Raw genomic sequence first — 24,073 nt, forward strand, 5'->3', positions numbered from 1 at the left:
CCCTAAAATCTGGCACTTCCACTACTGATCGGATAGTATCTGACTATGTAGAGGCACGCCTCCTCCTCCGGGTAACACCCAGTTGTCAATATACATTTCCAGGAGGAGTAACAGAGGAACAGGATAAGAAGCTCCAGCATTTTCAGGGGCATTGAGGAATCCTCCTTAACCAGAGAAAGAGACTAGGAATTATATTTACAGGTGAATCTTACAAGGTATCAAATCATCAGCATTCACTTTTATCAATCTGTATTTAGGATTTTTTATTTATTTAATTTAATTTATTTATTTTTATTTATTGGGGGGGGCTGGATTCTGAAAACCAGTACAGCACTCCAGCTGTTGTGAAACTACAACTCCCAGCAGCATGCTCCATTGTCTTCTATGGGATTTCTGAGAACAGCCTAGCAAGTGTGGATGCTGGGAGTTGTAGTTTGATACAGCTGGAGAGCTGGAGGCTGCTGACCAGTGACACAGAGGAAGGAAACCCCAAATGTGGTGCCTTTCAGTGCTGCTCCTTACTCAGGGCAGGGGATGCCCCCAGTAAACTGCATGACATCGCAGCACCTGTGGAGACCACCTACTATACATCTAGCAGTCTTAAGTCACCTATGTTCTGGGACTTGTAGTTCTACAACCAGCAAGCACCCAGGCTGCCACACTGAGGGGACAGCGTTTCCAATCATACATTTGTGAGTTTCAACTCTTCTCATTAAACAGTACTGTGCCCCCCCCCCCTCCTCCTCCTCCCTCCTTCCTCTCCACCCCAACCCCCCTCTTTTTGGGAAATGAATCTCTGCAGGCTATTTCATTACCAGTAGAAAATATTGCTGAACTCAGATCTAAAAAAAAAAAGAAAAGCGAACCACAATCAGGATCCTTAATCCACGTGTCATCTGCAATTTCATCCCAGTACAGTACTGGTGAACACAATCTACTGGGATGGTTTCCATTTAGCACTTTATTTTATTTTTTACTGCTTCTCCATTTATGTGTGACCTACCTTAAGGTTATACAATCAGGGTGAAGGCTGCACAAGACAAATGGTTGGGCTTGTGTTTATTCAGATGCCAGTGGGACAGCATGCCCAGTCCTCCCCCCCCCCCAGACCCTTCCCAGTAAACAGGTCCCATCCATAAGGACAATTAAGTGACACCTCTCATCTATCACTTGACAGCTTGGATAGCAATAGACACAAGGCAGGTATATCCAGCCAAAGCATGCAGGCAGTAGGACATTCCTGATCCAGTCCTCCTCCCAGAAGAGTCACTACAACCCCCACCATCCAAGGGGTTATTTTCATGATGATGATGATGATGGGATGATGACTGCCTCCTGTAAATTTCCCAGTTTCCAGGACAAGACATTAAAAGGCAATAAAAAGGAGGTGCTGGAGATGAAGTCAGCTGTTGGTCAGGACAGTTGTGAAATAGCAGCAGCAGCAGCAGCTAGAAGCAGAGGAGAATGAAAGAAAAAGCCCTGCACAGAGTGGGAGGGAGGGGAGCACTCCCTTTAAGAGGCAGTGACTACTCACATTTAAAAAAGCATTCCAGTATAAATTCATTGTTCCTCCTCCTCATCTTCACATCTCTGTCTCTCTCCTCTTCTTGCACACGGGGCTGGAGAGAGTAAAGTGCAAAACACTTGGCTGTGGAGGACTCCAGGGAAAAAAAGCTCCCAAAAAATATCAAATCCAGGGACCTTGCTCCAGACAATCTGTGGTTCCCAAGGAGTTAACTCATGCTGCCCTGCAGAGCCTAACAGCTGTGGGCTCCCAGTGCCTGGGGTATTGTTCCTGGTAGCCTAGCAAGCTGGTGGATCTGATGGAGGAGAGGAAACAAGTCACCTCCAAGAAAGTTTAGAGCCGTCTTTGCTCCTGTTGACATTTCACTGCCGGTTGATTCATCCCAGGCTGGTTCTTTCCTTCTTCTTCTTTTTTTTTTTTTTTTTCCTCTTCTCTCTCCAATTTCCAGAAAGAAGAACAATGATGCTGATCATGCTAGTTATATTGGCTGCTGCTAGAACTGCAGACACCAAGCCTGGGAATCCACCTGCTTCTTCCAAGCATCACCAAGGTTCTGAACCCCAGAGAAGGAGTGGGATAGTGCAGAACATTGACCAGATCTATGTTGGAGGAGGTAAGGTGGGCTACATCCTCTATGCAGATGGCAAGAAGTTCATTTTGGACTTGGAAAGGGACGAAATGCTGCTTTCTCCGCACTTCAGCACCAAGTACCTGGGACGTCTGCATCCTCAACATCGTTTTCATAGGCACTGCTTCTACAGGGGGACCGTAGACTCCAGCCCACAGTCCTTGGCAGTCTTCAACCTTTGTGGGGGTCTGGATGGCTATTTTGCAGTCAAGCATGCCCATTATACCATCAAGCCTCTCATTAAGGGCAAGGCAGTGATAGGGCAGGTCTACAGGGACGGATCTGAGAGGGTCCTACATGTTTTTATCAAGGATCGCTTCAGTTTTGAGACTGTGCCTAGTAGAGCTAGCTGTGAGACCAGAGGTTCTGGCAACCATCTCCATAAACATGGGAATAGCTCCAGAAGACATCACAGCGAAGACCACCCTAGGTGGGGTAGCCCACACAAAGCCAACCAAAGTCTTTCCTCTTCTTCTGCTGACCCCAAACTCAAGGAAACCGTCTTATTACAGGAAGTAACCGCACTAAAAAGACGCCAGAGGAGATCCATCTCTAAGTCCAGACACGTGGAGCTCCTCCTGGTAGCTGACGAGTCTATGTCCAAGAAGTATGGGAAGGACCTCCACCATTATCTGTTGACCTTGGCTTCCATCGCTTCCAGGCTTTACAGTCATCCCAGCATTGAAAACCACATCCGCTTGGCAGTGGTGAAGGTGGTGATGGTCACTGACAAGGAGAAGGGGCCTGAGGTGAGCAAGAATGCAGCCACCACTCTGAAGAACTTTTGCAAATGGCAACATCAACACAACCAGCTGGACGATGAGCAGGACCAGCACTATGATGCTGCCATCCTCTTCACCAGAGAGGTAAGTGCTTGTGCCAATCTGCTGGGGTGGGTTCTCTGCCTTACATGACCTTACATGACTTGTTATGTTTTAGCATTTACTTTATGGTTTGCAATGTGTATTTAGCTAACCACAATGGGAATCACTAGTTGGAGGACTTACTTTGCTGTAGGTCAAATACTTATGGCTCCTGACAATATGTATGTATGTTAATTAGGGCAGCCAGGCATTTCTATCCTGTATACCGAGCTGGCACTTGTAGTTCTCCTTTACCTGGCATGCTACAGACTACCTCCTAGTATGGAATGATGAGGGTGGAACTAATAGCTCCCAACTCTTAGAGCATGTGACTTGTAGTACCACCACCTACTGCTAATGTAAGGGTGCCAGATGTAGTATTAAACTATATTTGCCCAGAATTGCTTATTTGAGGTAGATCATCATAAAGGTTTGCTGAGATTTGTAGTTCTTCACAACCTAGAGCTTGGTTCCTAGGTGCCTACAGCTTTTCCAGGCATGAATTAGAACAGCCAACATGATTCAGCATAGTTTGGGTTAATAGAGCCAGATTTGCTGAGGCTTGTAATTCCCACGCATGATACATACTGCCTTGTAGGCGTTGAGTAGAATTACACTGCAATCTTGGGACTTGTAGTCCACCCTGTATAGTTTATCCTTAGTAGCAACACCTTGCCTTACATTGACTTCCTATGTGATGCTTGTAATACCCCTGCTGGCATTTTCCTTGTACACATGATGGCTGCATGCCAGGGAGTGAAACACTACAAGTCTCAGCACCTCCCTGCCACCCTGTAAACCACTCAGAGGCTTCTAGTTCCCTCGCTGCCTGGCAGCCAGCCTGGAAAAACAAAATTGCCAAAAGAGCGCAACGTTAAGTATGCAAGCCTCGCCGGGACTCTAGAGCCTAGAAGCTATAGGTTACCTACATTTATGGTCGGCTGATGTCTTCAGTCGAGCTTCCCAAATCTGTAACATGGAGTCGGCTTTGTTACATTACAGATCAAAAATAGAAATCTTTGTGCACAAATACAATAAATGAATTGTATACCTCCAGTTGTGATGGAAGCATCTTGCAGTCCTTCTCCGGCAGGTGTTTCCAGTGATATATTATTATGGAAGAGTGTCCCATAATAACATATTCTAGTTCTCCAGTGTAGTCATTCATTTCATTCTGTATACACAATGTGAGAGGTACACCCGAGCTTTCATATGGCAGAGATATTCCCTGACACTATGAGTAATTGGAATAAACAAGCACATTCCTTCCACATCAAGTGCCTGGGGCTGCTGCAACCTCTTACGTCTACTAAGCAGAGGAGGATTCCTTCCATATTATCTTCATTATCCGTCTATTCCTCAAAGAAATAAGAGTCAGTATGCAGTAGTTTGTAATTCTCCACTGACTTGCTTATTGAGAAGAGTCTTGACAGGTGACAAATGACAGTCTTCAGAATGTCATAGCTCATACACATGTAAGTCTCCTACCCTTTAGAAACACATGTAGACGTGTCCTATACCATATATCGGGTTCACAGCACGGTATAATTGCTTACATTGAGTTGCCAAACATGTTTTCATCCAGACCTGGAAACATGGATGCCTGTGAGATGACATCACCGACTTCTACCTGCAGACCAAAATATTAGTGTAACTAACGTTGCGAACCATTACGAAGGTGACAAGTACACAACTTGATCGTTATGCAGCATTGTTCAAGAAAGTAGTCCAGTTTATCCCTTATTTTTTGGAACCCTTCCCCCCCCCCTTTATTTGCCTGGGGTCACGCTGAGCACTTTCTAACGAAGGCCGTGCAGGTTGGGTGGAGGAAATGTGAGATCTGCAGCTGAAAGTTTAAACAAGGCCCTGGAGGATTGCTACAGCTGGCTAAGACTTGTATCCTGGCCGGCTGCTTTATATTTGAGAGGTCGCCCAAAGCCTTGAGGAAAGGCGTGGGTAACGTAGCTCCTGTGGTTCGTGGGTAAGATGTGAATTAGAATTTTGCCCACAGAGAGGTATTAAAGTTCAGAGAGAAGGTCTTATCGTAAGCTGGAATAAAAAACACGCTTTCTTTTGACTCGACGCGAAGAGTAAGATTTACACTATTTTTTATATCAATCAGATGTAAACGCCAAAAACCACATCATTGACCACAGGATGGACCATTTAACACTTGTGTATGTAATTTCTAGGCTTGATATATATATATCACCAACATCTGCCATTGCTAAACTATGCATAATCTGAGAAAGAGTAGGTCCACCCAGGAAGATTATTTACATGCAGTTTCGGACTGAGGTTCTTTGGGACCATCGAGGGAACACCGTCTATCTACAAAACTTATACTGTAAATGCAATCTAAGGGGTTATCTGCGAATCATCCCATAAGAAATAAACCCTAGTGGTAAGACTCTAAAGTCAACAAAACAGGGGTCCTGAGCCCCCTATTCCTCCACACTGCATGACTGCAGTGAGGAGAATTTGGAATGGAGCAGAGGTCGAGAATGAAAGCTGCCACTTCATTCAAAGTCTATGGGATCGATGGTTACAGCCATGTTGTCTTTCTACGTCAATCCTTAGACATTGGGGTACATTTATTATTAATACGCCCCTGCACTTGCAGTGAATTACTGAAGTTATGTAGAGGCGATGGCCTCTTACATTTAGACCATTTTCTATTCCTAAACCAGATTCCTGGCGTGAGCGGGGGAAGAAGTCGCAGATTCTGCCACAACATGGCATGCTACAGAATCTGTGCCAGATATACACCAGAAAAGTGGCATATATCTGTTCGTAAATGAGCCCATTGTTTCTAGTGGCAGGACACATGCTTGTTTACCATACCTTTTTAAATTTCTTTTAATTATGATTCTGAAGAGAGGATGAGGGCTCGGATCTTTTGTTCCAGTGACCAATGGGTTCCCATTGCTAGAGATATTTTTCGCTTATCCTTTGGATAGGTATTCAATTTCAATTTTAGGAAAACCTCTTTAAGAGATGATCGGCTTGGATGTACTTAAAATAGTCTGATAGCTACTGAGATGGTGCACCCATGGTGTGATTGTCGCACTGTGGCAGTTCATCTTTTTCTCAAGTCATTTGAAAGAGACTACACTTCCAACAGTTTGGTCTTCTATATGGGACAGGGAGGTCAGGCAGTGAAGTCCTGGGCAACTAGGTCAAGAGCATATGCACTGTAGGGACAGCCAGTGTATCTGTGGGTCCATGAAGGTCCAACTAGGCTTGCCCCATCCTTCTTCCCAATGGATAGTGGAAAAAAAGAAAAGGCTTAACTCAGGGTTATGTGGCCAACCGTCCTACAGTATGTGAATGTTGATGAACGAATCTGTCAAATAACTTTCACACTCAAGTAGGATAAATTAGGACCAAGTTAAGGTGAAGTTTTCTTAGGAAAGGTGCAAGCATGCTTGGCAGCACAAAAACCATGCTATTCTATCTTCTACTGCCCCAATAGACAATCTCCTTAAGAAATATCGTGAAGGAACAAAGCTTAGCAATCAATGTATCAGCTCACCATTTTTCTTAAGGGTTATGCCATATGTCCCAGCTTTGTTGTTTTCCTGAAAATAATAATATAACTGCTATGGGGAGATATTACCCTCTAGCATAACTGATATTCCAACTTGAAGGGAGTTTGTCAGCATTTCTAACCCTGCAAAACGGTTGACTGCACTAGATAGGAGATCTTAAGACCTGTTTAACCCTGTCATTGGGTACTGTATGTTCTTTGTATTAGCATGACAAAGAGAATGTTTAACTGGAACCCACTACTTTGGCAAGCGTCCTAATGCGGAAGAGCTCTTAACTTTCTGCAGTGAGTCCTTCACAACCTCTCACCCCCCTGCTCTTGAGTGATGGCTTAGCGTCCATCCAGGAGCCTGCTCCAGCCATCATCCTGTATAGTGATGTACGCTTACTGCAGATAGCCAAGGGCACCTCAGCATTAGAGAACATCCAGAGGGCACTTGCCATTGTGGCACACAATGGATCTATTCTTCTTTTTCTTGATGATACTGATACTACAAACATACACAAAAGTATGTTTAAGTGGGTCTTCTATCTAGTGCTGCAGGGTCAAAACTGCTGATAAACTCTCTTTTATAAACATTGTGGTCATCGGAACTTATCAAGGATGGAGGATCATTTGGAAGTCCTTTGGTCACTAGAGTTTCTTAAATATCTACAGCCACAGTGAAAACCAACATTAGTAAGTCTATTAGGGTCATCACCGCATTGTATACATACCACTGTCAAGTGGTAGAGACTCAGTCAAACATTCACATGGAAAAACCACAGCACTTTCCTGAGTGCAGAATATAATTTCTATTTATGCTGACGACTTGCATTCATCAAAGAGTCAAAAATAAGGAAATACCACATGTGAAAAAATCTTCCAATGTTACACTCCTCCCAGACCTTGATCATGGTGACAATCTGCGGTCTGTTCAAAGGAGGTCGACTGGAGGAGGATGGTTGCACCCAAAAGTGGTTTTCATATGTGACTGTGAAAGCCAATGACAGGAGGTCAAAGACAGTAGAAATATTTTTTGTAGCTACAGTACATTTCATCGGGAGCTTGGGATTGATTGCTTTGCATTTACAACAGCAGATAAAATCCTTCCAAGCCAGTGAAAAATGAGGCCCATGGTTCATTGAATCTACCTGCTTCTGGATGATGGCTGTGCTTGACGTCAGTTATTACTATTTTGACCATACTACATGCGACTGACAAGAAGTAGTTTAATGAATACATCTTGGGTAGACTGTATCCAATCTGCTCACATGGAAGAACTTTATAGCTGGTGCCTATTCCATATTTCAAGTCCTTCTACCAAAAGCTACAGGGGGTACAGAGGTATCTGTTGAACCTTAGCCCTGGTTCCTAAAAGGACTCAGAGGCCCTTCTGCCACATAAGAAGACACCAATCGTATTAATGAGAGATGGTAGCAGGGGGCCCTGTTACAGAATTAGCACTGGGACCCAGGAGCTTCAAATTACATCTCTGCTGGCATTTCAGTGGTCTTACCTCAATGTAATTTCAATATAAATGCACCAACTGGACATGAATGGATGTGCCAGCTGTCTGTTGTATTTAAAACGGTTTTGCGAGATTCTGATTTTAATGACCTATCCTCAGGAGAGATCATGAATATCAGATTGATTGGGGAACCAACACCCAGGACCCGACTGTTCAGCTGTTTGAGGAGGTTGTGGTACTTTGGTTAGAACCATGGCTTCCTCACGTGGTCCATTGGATAGTGGCTGCGCTTGGTAGTGCAGCACAGCTACATTCACTTCATTGTGACTGAGTTGCGGGTAACGTGACTGGTGATCATGACATCACTGGACTAGGAAGAGGCCGCAGCATTCACCGGAGCGCCGATGCCTCTTCAAACAGCTGATCAGCGGGTGTGCCAGGAGTCAGACTCCCACCTATCTCATATTGATTATCTATTCCGAGGATAGGTCATCAATATAAAAATCTTAGACAACCCATTAAATGCACCTGTGGTCCTCCATATGTAGTACACATGGCTGGCAGCTTCCATTAATAGAAGCAGCTCCTGGAAGATTCGATCTTGGCTTGCTAAATATACCTTTAACCTTTAGCTGATTTTTCATAGAGGTGGGAGGAAATGGTGTTTACTCATACACAGGTGGGTTTATCTCGCTATGTTTGTCAAACCTACTGCAGAACCTCTTGAAATAGCATCAGGAAGAAAAGAGAAGAAATAGTTGATAACATTTTGTCATGACTAGTCAGTAGGACATCATCAGACTGTAAGACTCATTGCCCACAAAGTACGGTATTTATTTGCAACAAGCAGTCATTGTGCAATGGCTATTGAAGAGGAAGTCACCTCCCTTGGTGGCCCAGATATAATCCTAAAGCTAAATGGCCCCTGGTGACCCAGACAAATCCATCCATCGTCAGATTCTTCAAACGTGACACTATCGTCAGTTTCCAATGCATTACATTCACTCCGTCTCTTCTTTTCATGTTAGATGTTGCATGCCAACCTCAGAGTTTATAAATTCATTTCCACATCAGAGGTTTGGAAAAAACGTCCCTGGAATGTCTTGTGGAAACCACTCGTCCAGATGGCATGGCATAACTTCCAGAGCTGGAACTGCTTCTTAGCGGGTACTTTTGCTTTTCTCCACTTTCCACTTGAGAATTCTTTTTGCATTATATACTGATCCATCCTGGTGAAGCTTTATGACCCAAGCAAAATCATTGTTCTATTTATAAGTCACCATGAGACTGCAGATGACCCATTCCTCCCTTCCCACCGATGGTCTTAATCTGATTAAGAAACTCTAGATCATATTCTAGGAGTACGTGTAAGCCTGAAGTTTGGCCACCTTCCCTTGGCAAGTGGTTTCCCCTAAGATGAAAGTCTGTGAAATTATAATTGGTTCACATAAACAAAGCGTTAAATTTAGATGGTAAAATATACAATGTAGTATTTGTTTTCATGATCTACAATAGGTAGTCCCAGTAAACTTCATGCAACTAACTCGAAACATATGCTACAACGGTTCGTCCAACGTACCGTAACCCCAGGAGAAGTCAGCTTCCTAAATATGTTTGGAACAATGAAGCAAAGGGTTTGGAATTTGCAGTTACGACGTCTGCATTATTGTAATATTGAAGGCCCTTTTGGAAAAATGATATTCGCGCTGGCTTGCCTGAGTTAACCTTTTATTTCAGATGAAGAATGAATACAAATCTATTACCATGAATGGCACGAAAAGGAGAAATCACCTTGGATATTGAGATTACATATTCCTCCGAAATGATCTCAGCCATTTTTTTCTTTTTTCGATGCAGTGGGTAGAGCGGTCCAACTTTAGCAAATGTGTTTTTCATGTATAAAGTTGGTTGCTTGGAAACGAGACGCTAAACGACCGTCTCGGTGTTTGGATGGGCTGTGACTGCTGCCTTTGCCTAAGTTTGGACGTCCAGATGTCGTCTTCTAATGGCATGTTTACCCGCCATGAAGCAAATGCGTGAGGTACATTTTCCATTCCTGTTTACCAGTGAAGTCAGCTTTGAACTTGGTGTCTATGTGCGAAAGAAATAATATTTGCATTTCATCTGTCAGTGAAATACATCTCACGAGTGGTTGGTAACTGGGAAATGCACTGAAGGTATGCATTAGCGGAACACAGGAAAATTTAGAGCCAGGCGCACAAGTGAAACTTTGGAATTTGTCATAAACATTACCTGGAGTGAATCTGTACATTCGCTTTTGTTGCCAGGTTATCCATCCTGAAGCTTATCACAACCTTGGTGCAGTTGGCGATATATTCTAAAAAAGTGAAATAATATTAATGCAAATGGAAGAATACTTTGAGATATGATGTAGGAAGCTGGAAGAGGTACGACAGGTAGCGCTAAGCAGTTATGTAACCTTGCTAGTGCTTTTCACCACCAATTTCACAGTCACCATGAACTGCATGGACCTTCTGACCTAAGTCTAATTGGTGAAGACCAAGGAGATCATTTATTATGGGAAGTACGCTACTTTTTGGTGTACTTTTGTCGCAGATTTGGTCGCAAAAAGGGCTGAAACTGTGACTTTTCCCTGCTCACGCCACTTTTCCGATGTGGTGGAAAAAGGGGGCATGACGTGGTATGGGGAAGGCTGTCAGACCCATCTGATTCATCATTTTATATGCCTGTTTTTTAGTAGAAAATGACTTAGATCTACACCAGCAAGGGAGATGGCGTAGATTTAAGCAAGTCGCACGGCCGCCGGTAAAGCACCTAGGTTATGTAGAGGCCAGTGCTTCTACATAACTTAGGTGCGTCAAGCGGCAGCAGACAGGGACTAAGACTGGCGTCTAAATTGCCGGTCTTAATAAATGTCCCCCCAAGTTTTTACTTTAGGTTACAGTAACATAAAAGGTTTGATCACATGACATGAAGATTGCAATGACACATTGTGACTGCATTAGGTTTCTTTATGGCATTCAACCTAATGTGAGCGCAACACAACTGTTGCCAAAACACTAAACCTGCTGGGTTTCTGGTTACATATGGCTTTGCAATAGGTTATGATCTTCGGTGTACAAGTCCCCAGTTCATAACCTCAGTGTGAGCTCCCATTAACTGTAGGCGGAAATAGAGCAAGACAGGACTGGATCAAGATTCAAGCCAGGGTTAGGACCAGTATGTGAAGCAGGAAAATTGCTGGAGGACAGGATCATTAAATATATGATTTTGCCAGACTTTGTAACCACAGCAGCACTCAAAAGAAGTCCCAAGGAGAAACTGATATCAAGATCTAACAAACAACAAGAATCAGAACTAAGAAGGGCAAACACAGAAGACATACCAGACCTGGATGTGGGGTTAAGACCAGGAGCCAAGATTGTGACATAACTACACAGACTTCCAGACACAAAAGATAAACCAGCTGCTATGGTAAGAGGATGTGGCACTAAGAATGAGCAAATTTCTCAAAATTATTTGTATTTTCTGAAACTGAATCTGAACACAAATCCACCCTTAGCTTCCTTCCTCTCCTTTACCAAGGTAATCTAATGTGCATATGTTTTCCCAGAGACCAGGAGGAGCATTGTCTAGCCTTTAAGACTCCTCACACCCACTAAGTGCTCAGGTGCTCTCCATAAGGAGAAATAGTACCAAGGCTTCTCACCTAGCTAAGCCAGTTTTCTCTTCTCTGCACTGATGAGGGACATTCTAATGTATCAATGGTGGGAAGACAAGAGTGGAATACTACATTCTAATGTATGCTTCAAGTCCTGTTTAAAAGGCTAAGCATTGAGCTATTGGATTAAGACCTATTATCCGGTGGCATCCAAGGCTTAGCTTTCTGTTCTTTTTGGAAGGAAAGCTAATATGTATACTCAGAGGAGGCTTGCCTGATATGACTTATCCTGTAGGTGAATCTCTCCCTCTCTCTCTCTGATAAAATTGAGGTCAAATATCAATTCTAACAAATTGATTTGTTCATTTCTAAATGGCACCTTAGGGTAGGCCATCAATGTTTTGTCGGTGATGTTCTGATCTGTAGGACCCCCACCGATCTTCACAACAAAGGGAATATGTCATTTTACCCTCATTTACAGAGGATCATCCATTCACTGCAGCTCATCTCATTCATTTTTATTTACTGGTCACCTCTTGATTTTTAGGAGGGCTACACTTTAATGACAGGATAGTTTTTCATCTCTTGTACAACCACCACAAACGTGCTGGTTAGATTTCTAGTTCTACTAAAACCTGTGAAACATAACGTCAAAAGTAATATCGCACTGAGAAAATCAATGAAAGCAACATTATTCTTCTGGTGCTGGGAACAATGACATGTTGGACCTCTGATCGGGAAATCAATATTAATTTTAGCTCCAGATTTCAGGACATCTGTATATTTTGAAGCAGAGAACTAAAATGCCAGCGTAATCACACAATGTCATGCCCACAAAGCTGCTTGTGATGAATGTACACAGATTTTCTTTCAGCTGACCGATATATATATATATCAGTATACAGTATATATTATATGATATAAAAGAGTAGCCTATACGTTCTGCAGAATCTAGTGCCTTGATGGACACTTGGTAATCCAGGGAGAGCATGTTTCCCCTAAATGATCTCACTGCTCTTCCTGGCAAGGTGGCCTCACAAAATCTGGTGTGTGTTTCTCACCTTTACACCTAATCCAAGATCCTTGGGCCAATTCCCCATCCCTTACTTGGTAACATTGCCCAAGGAGTGAAGAATGATGCACCATTGCAAAAGTGCTAAGCCCCATTCTCTAAAGGTCCCTTGAATAGAGTCTTTGTACAACTTTGGTGTGTGATCTACGTTATCTTCAGACCTACTGTAGCGTGGTAGATGCCCCCATAAGGTAAACATTTTAAAGGGTTCTCCCATTATCTCCTATCCACAGTGCCAATCACTCTCAAACACAAATAGGTACCCAGTGTTCTCTTTTTGAATGGAACGGTGGCCACGCATGCAAGCCGCCACCCCATTCATCTATGGGGGACTGCTGGAGATAGCCGAGAGCTTGAGCTATCCAGTGGTTAGGGGATAAGCAGGGGCGTAGCTATAGGGGGTGCAGAGGTAGCAGTCGCTACTGGGCCCAGGAGTCTGTGGTGGCGCAAAGACCCTTGAGCCGCATAAGAAGACACCAGTATTTTAGAAAATGCATGCTGGTCAAGAATTTGGCGTGGGGGGGGGGGGGGGGGTGCCATTTCAATTTTTGCCTCAGATAGCACAAGAGTATGTGCTTCCCTGTCCCCTGGTCACAAAGAATTGAGAGAAGGGGGACCCAAGCTAAATTCTTGCACCAGGGCCCATGAGCCTTTAGCTACGCCCCTGGGACAAACCAGCAATTTTCTTATTTTGTTTTGGAATCATGAGTCTTCTTCTTCAAGGGAATGTTTCATTATAGATATTTATTGTATAATGATGGCGCTGACCAATTGACTATAGACTATATGGAGCTCAGGATATTGCGTACTATGTACAGTCCTCTGATGTGCTCAGGGTTATGGTCATTACTAAAGTAAAATAATTGCAGTAGAAATCTATGCCTGCCCGTAGCAGCAGAGTAGATTCTATTTTCTGTCTTTAGGATAGTCCACGATGTACCAGATTGAGGTATTCAGCAGATTTGTCAAATTTCATTCCGAGGAACTTCAGGATAAGAATAGCACATTTAACACCAGGCTTAATAAATCTCTCCCCACCTGTCTATCAAGAAACTGAATAAATGATCATTTTAGAACAGTTGCTGAACCTTTGTAGGCCTCACTCACACATTTCTAATCCCTTCAATCCTGCTTGTGTGTGAGGAAAAAAAGGGAGTGTGACTAGTGTTGAGCGAGCATGCTCGGCCGAACACCACGTGTGCTCGAGCGCGATGCTCGAGTCAGTGTATTTAAATCTAATTGAGCCTCTATTTTTATGCAGAAGATCGCTGTACAGTGAGGGAATTCCTCAGTGTGAGTCCGTGGCTTAGGAGTCCCTGTTCTGACTCCATAACTTCCATTTTTAGGTCCATCATTCAGTTACAGATCATTCATTTCATAATATACTGACAAAGAGTTAATTGATAACATGTTGTCTGCCTCCAGCCACCACTAGAGGGAGCTTAAGAGCACACAGTATACTATGTTGTTATTGAATTTAATGCAATAAGTACCACCCTCTAGTGGTGACTGCAGGCATTCAGAATTTTACATTTCACTATGTCAATGCAGAGGATTTGGGGTTATTTTGGACTTAAATATTGATAACCTATGGTTCATCATTATCAAATCAGTTGGTGACTGATTCCCTGCCCATCAGTTGTTTGAGGGGGTTGTGATGGTTGGACGAACACTTGTTTTCTGGCAGCAAATGCCTGTGGTTGTATATATTGTACACCTGTGCCACCTGGGGTCATCTAATCCTCCTTCTTCATCTTTCCTGTCTTCAGGGCTGAAAAATGGCTGATGCAAATAATTAAACAGTGGAAGTGCCCCACGATCAGATATTGATGACCTATCCTGAGGATAGATCATCAGTATTTCAGTCCTGGCAACCCCCCACCCACCCCCCACAACATATCCCGCTGTATAGGCATTCAGTATGCAGAAAGCATACTATTATGGCAAATGCTGGGTGCATGGAGGACTATGGACTTGTCAGGCTGAGTTCACACCTCAGTTATTTCCATCAGTTAGGGTCCATTCAGACGTCCATTGTGTGCTGTCCGCATCTTTTCCAGCCCCATTGAAAATTAATGGGCCCGCATAATTGCGGAACGGATCCGGACTCAAAGTGCGGACATATGAATAGACCCTTACTGTGAGCCAAAACCCATAGTGAAGCCTACTCAGAGATCAGGTGTAATGTAAAGATCTGCATCTATTCTGTGTTTTTACCCGCACCTGGTTTTGGCTCCCAATCACTGATGGAAATAACTGACCAAATAACTGAAGTGTGAACTCAGCCTTAGGGCTCATGCACATGACCGTTGTCGGCCGGTGCCCATATTGGGGCCCGCAAACAAAATACAGGCATACAGGCCGTTTGTGCACCACATCACAGATGCGGACCCATTCGCTTGAATGGCTCCGCAATCTGGAAGATATGGTTTGGTGCGGAACAGAGGCACGGAACCCCAAGGGAAGCACTACGGAGTGATTCTGTGGTTTTCTGTCCATGCCTGAATGGGTCCTGTGTCCATATACGGTGGCCCTACGGCCGGTGCCTAGGCATTGGGGACCGCAATTTGTGTATCTAGACATGTAAAAAATTAGATGTGAACAGAGTGGATATGAGCGAATCAATTCATAAGAATTGCATCTGCGATGGGGTGTCCCCGAAGTGGAGGAAGGACGGACGCCCACCTCGCTGCTTGGTTGACAAGGCTGGACATTTTGGCCAATCCTACTAATGTTGTGCCTGCGCTGTTGCTCCTAGTAGCGGCACATGCGCTGAGGAGCGAAATTGGCGAGTCCGGCTGAAATGTCCGACCCCATAAATCAAGTGGCGGGGAGAGCATCCTCAGCTTAGGGGGGGCACCCTTACAGGTGAAAAATCCTCCTTAATGAGACCAATCGATTGTTACAAATCAATTCATTCATCTCTCGAGTCCGCACACTGACCCTAGCGGTCCTAGTCAAAAAATAGAATGACATCCACAGGCCTGAGAAACACATATACTATGCAATTTTATGCAATAGTTTGGTACTGTGAACTATTATAGAAGAGTATATACCGTAATGTGAAAATGTAATAAAAAGCTGTCACTTTCTTGGCTGGCGCGCTATCCGTCCTCCTCGTTTCCCGGTTAGGATTTAAATAGCACATCTTGCAATAATCTGTTGCCGTGTTCCTTCATGATTTTATCATCAAGTTACCATGACATTTTCCTCGGTTACTCTGACTGTAAAAATCCATCATGAAAGGTAAATCCTACGTATTATGTAATCCGCTCCTATTAATACCTACTTATATAAGAAGGACAAGAAAGGAAAGCCCAATACGGGGGAAATCACTTGAAATGTTGAGTTCAAGAGATGTCATCATAACCCGGGAAATAGAAAGATCTACGGCCTCCTTATCTAGGCCGCGATTGCATCGAATACATAGATTCCTGTTATTCTCGGCCTGAATGGAACTTGGTTATTTCTCCCAGGTCCCTTATTTCCTAGGGATGCTGCATCCTCTGAGCGGTGGGGTTCAAGGTCAGTTTGACCTTGAGCAGAAGCTCTGGAAACACTGAGCGTTGAATACATTGCCTTCATTTCAAGTCTGGAGAAAGTCTTCATTCATAAATATAAAGCAATAATGGGTGTAAAAGGGGTGAGCCTCTAAAAGGAAAAGTCTTTGGGGGAGACTTATTAGGACTGGTATCGTGTACGCCCGCCTTAGGCTAAGTTCATATCACCGTTTAGCTTTCCGTTCTTCTGATCCGTCAGAAGAAGAGGAAGAAACAAATAGGATCCTGTAAAAAACGGATCTTCTTGCATCAGTTAGCATTTCCGCCTGAGATCCGTTTTTTAGATGGAAAAAAAAAGTACTCCATGCAGGATTTTTTTTCCTGTCTAAAAAAAACGGATCTCGGACCGAAATGGCTAAAACCTATGACAACTGATGCAACTGATCCTGTTTTTATTTTTCGTCTCTCTTCTTCTGACAGATCAGAAGAACGGAAAGCTAAATGGTGATGTGAACTCAGCCTTTCTCCTGCATGGGTGTGATATGCTCCACAATTATTGAAGGGGTTATCCCATGATTAACGCCCAAAAAATTCAAATCAGACATCCTATAGGACATGACGATCTCTTTCTAACAAAGCTAGAACCAGCCCTGTACCTCACATGGATCCAGAGATCTCCCCGTTCATTGCTCCTATTGCTCTTCTACATTTATATGAAGATGGCAGCTTGAGGGGCGTGTCCTTTCTGCTGCAGCTTCCTACCTATCACGGCTCAGGAGGCTGTTGTAGGATAGAACTGAGCATGTGCGACCATAAGAAAAAAAAAACAGCAGGTGGCGCTCTACAGATAGATATTATTGAATAACTCAGTGGCTATGCCAAATTTTTAATTACATGCAATTACAAAAGTATACAGCTCCAGGTGCTGGTTTGAAAACTTATTTTTCGTGGGACAACCCCTTTAATTATAACTGAAAACAACATATTTTTCCTCTTCTGTAGGCTTTTTCATTGCGGTTTTATAGGTCCTTCTAAAGGAAGTGACATATCTCGGAAAACATTAAAGCTCCTAATAATAATGTTCAGCTCTTTCAGAGCCGACGTGGTGTACGGAGAATTTTTATGGGAACAATTAGTCCCTGTCCGAACGGCGTAAAATCAAATTTTCGCAGTCACAGGCGGAGGGAAGAAGCCGGTCTCGCAGAGTATAGTCAAGTGACTCTGATACCAAAGTCTTTTGTAATTAAATCAAAGGTCTCCTTATCAGCCGGCTGCAGTATTCCTGAAATTCTCCAGATGATAAAGTCGAAAAAAAGAAAAAAAAAAAAAAAGGCAGAAAAACACGAGAGCATATGGCGCGGAGTGAACGGCTTAATAGAAGTAAGCAGGATCTCCAGCCGTTCGCACACGTATGTTAATCCTGTCACCTGTGATGAGGCAGCTACCGATACGCGTCTAATCATCTCGCCTCAGCCGCACTGATTCCTAGCGGCAGGTTGGTGACAGACAAGCTTCAGCATCACGGTCGATTATAAAACAGGAATTTGTAGACGATCTGCTTTTTTATGTTGTAGGTGAATTCTAGCAATTGTATTGCAGGAATGTCTCTACACGCTGTGTCACCTGGCATGGAACCTCGCTCGTACATCCAACCTGTGATTAGGTGCAGCGTATGATTTCTATATTTGTAGATTGCGAGGTTATTTAGATGTAGCAGAGCTGGGTTTGTCATTTATACTACTTTGCGTGGTATGAATTATGATAAAGGGGAACTTAAAATTTCGTTTTTTATGACATGCGGCTGCTGCATCAAGGTAGACATTAAATGAATTGACGCCCCCTCTCCATTTAATTCTATGCCCCCCTTCCCGCATCATTTCTATATTAAAGGGGTTGTCCAGGCTTTACTATTGATAACTAGTGTTGGTCGAGCACCAAAGTGCTCGAGTCTACAGAGCACCCGAACACAATGGAAGTCAATAGGAGAACCCAAACATTAAACCAGGCACCCCCTGCTCTGAAGAAGGGAGGGTGTCGGGACTCTAGTTCGGCTTAGGAGTCCCTGCTCTGACTCTATATATGGCTATGTCCATATATGGAGTCAGTGCTTGGGAACACCCCAGTGTATTTAAATCTAATATACCCTCTATTTCTGAAAAATTTCTGGCAGCATTCGAACTCACAACCTTCTACATTACAGCCAAGAATCTTAACCACTACACTATAGAGCTGCATGGCCAGTTACTTTATTAATAATAATAATAATAATAATAATAATGATAATAATAAAAAAATAAAAAGAGACTTCTACTGTTACTAGTAGCAAGTATTCCTATAACAGCAGTAGTCTAATTTTTTAGAAACTGGCCATGCAGCTGTATAGTGTAGAGGTTAACATTCTGGGATGTGATGTAGAAGGTTGTGAGTTCAAATCCCGTCAGAAACTTTTCAGAAATAGAGGCTAAATTAAATTTACACATATACTGTATATGTTTTTAGCCATAATATATTTACATATATTATTATATATTTAGAATATATATTATGTAAATATATTATGGCTAAAACATCAGTAGTAGTTTCCCACATATTATGCATTCATATATATCAGAAGTAGGATCTTATCTATCTCCTATCTATCTATCTATCTTCCTGCTCTCTGTTGCTTTGCCATAGACAGCAGCGATGAGCATGAATACAGACAGGAGACAGCACCTGCACACTGCATGCGTCGTCTCCTCATACAGCTGTTTGGCCGGGGTGCTGGGTGGCGGACCCCTGCCGATCTGATATGGATGACCTATTCTGAGAATAGGTCATCAATAATAAAAGCCTGGAAAACCCCTTTAGTAGACATGCATTACGGCCCCTCAAGAAAAACGCAGCACCGAACCTTGGGTGAATGCATCCGCGTGATAGGGGACTCAAATCATTGAAGGGTTTCTCCGACGAAAAATATTTTACAGTTTGCAAACCAGCACTTAGATCAGAATTCTATGTCATTAAACATGTAGCATAGCCACTGAGCTGTTCAATGAAATCTATCTGTATAGCGCCACCTGGTGCTTGCTCTTTCCCTAATTTCTTTGTCCACCTTGTGGACGCACATGCTCAATTGCATCCATCAAATGTTGCCAGCTGCAGTAGAAAGGGCGTGCCCCCTGAGTAATGACAGGGCCCCTGGGCTTGAAATTATTCTAGCAGAGCAATTGGAGCAATCTCTGAATCCATGTGACGTACAGGGCTGGTTCTAGCTTTCATGTGTGCTGCTGCCATATAAGAGGTGAGGACTGCTACATCCCTTCCCAATTCTTTACACTGCAGCTCTTCTTCAGACTGCACCGTATAAGCACAGGCATAAATAAGATAAAGGCATATACAGCAATTTCCATTACTGCAAAAATGTAAAAATAAAATTGTGATTAATGTATGATCGCTTGGGACGCCACCAGTGGTGGTCCAAGTCCCAAAATTCTGGTCCACCTTCTTCTGCGGTGGATGAACATGCTCAGTAGTTCCCTGCTCCCCTCCCCTCAGTGCTGGTGTAGTGATTTCATAGTGGAGCAGGTTGAGGACACCTCTCATTCATTCCATTGTCCGTGCCTCGGCGTATATAGAGAGTGGAGAGGGGATTACGTACTGTAGTGCTATGTATTAGGCCTCTTTCACACGGGCGTTGCGGAAAAATGTGCGGGTGCGTTGCGGGAACACCCGCGATTTTTCCGCGCGAGTGCAAAACATTGTAATGCGTTTTGCACTCGCGTGAGAAAAATCGCGCGTGTTTGGTACCCAAACCCGAACTTCTTCACACTCCTTTCACACGAGCGAGTATTCCGCGCTGATGCGATGCGTGAGTTGAACGCATTGCACCCGCACTGAATACTGACCCATTCATTTCTATGGGGCTGTGCACACGAGCGGTGATTTTCACGCATCACTTTTGCGTTGCGTGAAAATCGCAGCATGCTCCTCTTTGTGCGTTTTTCACGTAACGCAGGCCCCATAGAAATGAATGGGGTTGCGTGAAAATCGCAAGCATCCGCAAGCAAGTGCGGATGCGGTGCGATTTTCACGCACGGTTGCTAGGAGACGATCGGGATGGAGACCCGAACCTTATTATTTTCCCTTATAACATGGTTATAAGGGAAAATAATAGCATTCTGAATACAGAATGCTAAGTAAAACAGGGCTGGAGGGGGTTAAAAAAAAAAAAAATCATTTAACTCACCTTAATCCACTTGCTCGCGATGCCGGGCATCTCCGTCTGACTCTTTTACTGTATAGGACCTGTGGAGAGCATTAACTATAGTTTAAGGACCTGGGATGACGTCACTCCGGTCATCACATGGTACGTCACATGATCTTTTACCATGGTGCTTCATGAGCTGCTGCCCACCCACAGATAGGGAAGAGGCAAGTCCTCCGGATAGGTAAGTAAATAGAGGATAAAAATTACACCATATTTTTTGCACTAATGTAGTAAAAATAATTGTGCATTACTCCAGATATATTTCTATTTTAGTTTTTTAGTTTTTTCAAAGGGCATCTGTCAGCACATTTGTCCCTATGACACTGGCTGACCTGTTACATGTGCACTTGGCAGCTGTGTTGGTCGCATGATCCTATGTGCCCGCATTGCTGAGAAAAATTATGTTTTAATATGTGCAAATGAGCCCGTAGGAGCAACGGGGGCGTTACCATTACACCTAGAGGTTTAACTCTCTCTGCCACTGTAGCACCCTCTCCACTTTGATTGACAGGCCCGGGCAGCGAAAACGTGATCACAGCTGACCCTGTCAATTAAAGCTCAGTGGACGTGGCATTTGCAGAGAGAGCAGAGCCTCTAGGTGTAACGGCAACGCCCCCGTTGCTCCTAGAGGCTCATTTGCATATATTAAAACATCATTTTTCTCAGCCATGCAGGCACATATGAACATGGGACCAACACAGATGCCTTCAGCTGCCAAGCGCACATGTAACAGGTCAACCAGTGTCATAGGTACAAAACTGCTGACAGATGCCCTTTAAATTGATGTAGAAGATATTGAGCAATGTCTCCCTCCTGGGAGGGAGAAAAAGGATGAGAAAGGTTAAAGATCTCTGGCGTGCTTGTTTTTATACTGCTCCAGTCTGCATAATACGGAAATGTGAAGGTTCTCTGGCGAGGAAGTGCGTGTTATAGAGACAGGTGATGCCTGTAATCCACCGGCCGCAGGCTCTGTCTGTGTAAGCGGCTGACAACACCTTGTTACTCACTGTTTAACGTAAGAAAACAAGATTTGCATGACTTATTTTTTTCCCTTCTTCTTGGGCAGGATTTATGTGGGCATCATTCATGTGATACCCTGGGAATGGCAGACGTGGGGACCATATGCTCTCCGGAGCGCAGCTGTGCGGTAATTGAAGATGACGGCCTCCATGCAGCTTTCACCGTCGCTCATGAAATTGGTATGTAGCGCTGTTTCTGTTCTGTGGCCAAATCAAACACTCTAACCAGCTGCATTAGGAACCAGAATACCCGTCAATGAATTCCAGGCCTGAGGTTCTTCGTCTGTTCACCTGCACAAGCTGGGGTCATCAGAGGGATAGACGCAGAGCACTCTTCGGGGTGTCATAGGATCGAATGATCATGAAAGGTTGTGGATGTGTACAGGAACAATGACATCTCATAGGGTTTACCCAACAAAGACGAATCACACGGTTCACTGAGCCAGATAAGTACAGACCGCAGTGTGGCCACTTATCCCCTCAGTTCGCCTCCTCTTGACCCCTTCCTTCCACGTTGGAATCACAATTTCTAGAATATAATTTATAGGATGGGGGAGGAATGTGATTCACTAATAAAAGATATTATAATATTTTAGAATACCATTCTCCATCACAGAGAAGCTCTACGCAGGCGGTATAAAATGTGAGTTAAAAATGAGGAACATGAACACTCCACCCCCACCCCCCCGTCAGGGCCATGGGACCCATAGCCAACACACTTAGGGCTCATGCACACAAACGTATTTTTTTGCCGTATCCGTTCAGTTTTTTTTTCTTTGCAGCCCGTATGCGGATCCATTTACTTCAATGGGTCCGCAAAAAAAAACGGAAATAACTCCGCGTGCGTTCCTTTTCTGTGTGTCCGCATGGCCGTTCAACAAAAAAGATAGAACATGTCCTATTCTTGTCTGTTTTCCAGACAAGGACAGGCATTGTTACAACGGATCCGCCAGAAAGAAATGATGCAATACGGACGTCATCCATATTTTTTGTGGATCCATGTTTTGCGGACCGCAAAATACATACGTGCGTGTGCATGAGCCCTTAGGCTACATTCACACGACCGTATCCATTTTCCTTGAATGGATCTGCGATCCCTCCGTTCCGCAAAAAGATAGAGCATCTTTTTTCAGTGCGGAGGCACGGAACGGAACCTCAGAAAGCACTCCGTAGTGGTTCCGTAGTGTTCCGTTCCGTGCTTCCGTTCCGCACCTCCGGATTTGCGGACCCATTGAAATGAATGGGTCTGCATCCGTGATGCGGAATGAGAACGGGACGGTGCCTGCGTATTGCGGATCCGCAAATGCGGTCCGCGATACGGGAACGGGACACCAACGGTCGGGTGAACGAGCCCTAAATGAGATTCTGTGTAGCTGATACTGTATTATGTTATGGATCTAAATAGTTACCAACAGTCGCCTCTTCTAACTTATCTTTTTTTGTTTTGTTAATACCTGTATTCCCCATGACATGAATTCAGAAGATCCTTTTCCTTGGACTCTGTTTTGTGTTATTACTCTGTTATTCCTGCTGGAAATGTTTTAATAAATTCCCACTTTGGTGTTACCATTGACCTTATCGGGGAGGGTGTCTCTACACGGTCTGGCACCGGCAGCACTGATTGGACAGTGTGAATCCGTATAGAGACACAGCCTCAACTAGTAAGACCCAGTTGTCAGTTTTATTCATAAAAGTTTTTGACGGAATAACAGAGGAACAACACAACAAAGAATTCTTATAGCATATTTACTAAAATAAACATGTCCACAGAGCTGACAGGTCTTCTTTAAGGCCTCTTTCACACGGGCGAGTATTCCGCGCGGCTGCAATGCGTGAGGTGAACGCATTGCACCCGCACTGAATCCGGACCCATTCATTTCTATGGGGCTGTGCACATGAGCGGTGATTTTCACGCATCACTTGTGCGTTGTGTGAAAATCGCATTATGCTCTATTTTGTGCGTTTTTCACGCAACACAGGCCCCATAGAAGTGAATGGGGCTGCGTGAAAATCGCAAGCATCCGCAAGCAAGTGCGGATGCGGTGCGATTTTCACGCATGGTTGCTAGGAGATGATCGGGATGGGGACCCATATTTAATATTATTTTCCCTTATAACATGGTTATAAGGGAAAATAAAATAATAGCATTCTTAATACAGAATGCATAGTAAACTAGCGCTGGAGGGGTTAAAATAAATAAATAAATAATTTAACTCACCTTAATCCACTTGTTCGTGCAGCCGGCATCTCTTCTGTTTTCTTCTTTGCTGTGCAGGAGGAAAAGGACCTGTGGTGATGTCACTGCGCTCATCACATGGTCCATCACATGATCTTTTACCATGGTGATCGACCATGTGATGAGCGCAGTGATGTCATCAATGGTCCTTTACCCAGGTTCTGAAGAAAGAAGAAAGAAGAGAAGCCGGGCTGCGCGAACAAGTGGATTAAGGTGAGTTAAATTATTTATTTATTTATTTTTAACCCCTCCAGCGCTAGTTTACTATGCATTCTGTATTAAGAATGCTATTATTTTCCCTTATAACCATGTTATAAGGGAAAATAATACAATCTACA

At 43.7% G+C, this 24,073-nt stretch overlaps 1 protein-coding gene across 1 annotated transcript in view; it reads left to right on the top strand.

Annotated features, from left to right (window-relative positions):
* Positions 1–1,140: 1,140 nt before the first annotated feature.
* The window catches only part of ADAMTS5 (ADAM metallopeptidase with thrombospondin type 1 motif 5), a 90,670-nt gene continuing 67,737 nt past the window's right edge, over positions 1,141–24,073 (top strand). Inside the window, exons 1-2 of the mRNA XM_040423204.1 lie at positions 1,141–3,019; positions 21,547–21,679. Of these exons, the coding sequence (XP_040279138.1) occupies positions 1,985–3,019; positions 21,547–21,679 (1,168 nt within the window). The 5' untranslated portion in view covers positions 1,141–1,984. The remainder of the gene's footprint in view (positions 3,020–21,546; positions 21,680–24,073) is intronic.

Source organism: Bufo bufo, chromosome 3, assembly GCF_905171765.1.
Source record: "Bufo bufo chromosome 3, aBufBuf1.1, whole genome shotgun sequence".
Classification (NCBI taxonomy): domain Eukaryota; kingdom Metazoa; phylum Chordata; class Amphibia; order Anura; family Bufonidae; genus Bufo; species Bufo bufo.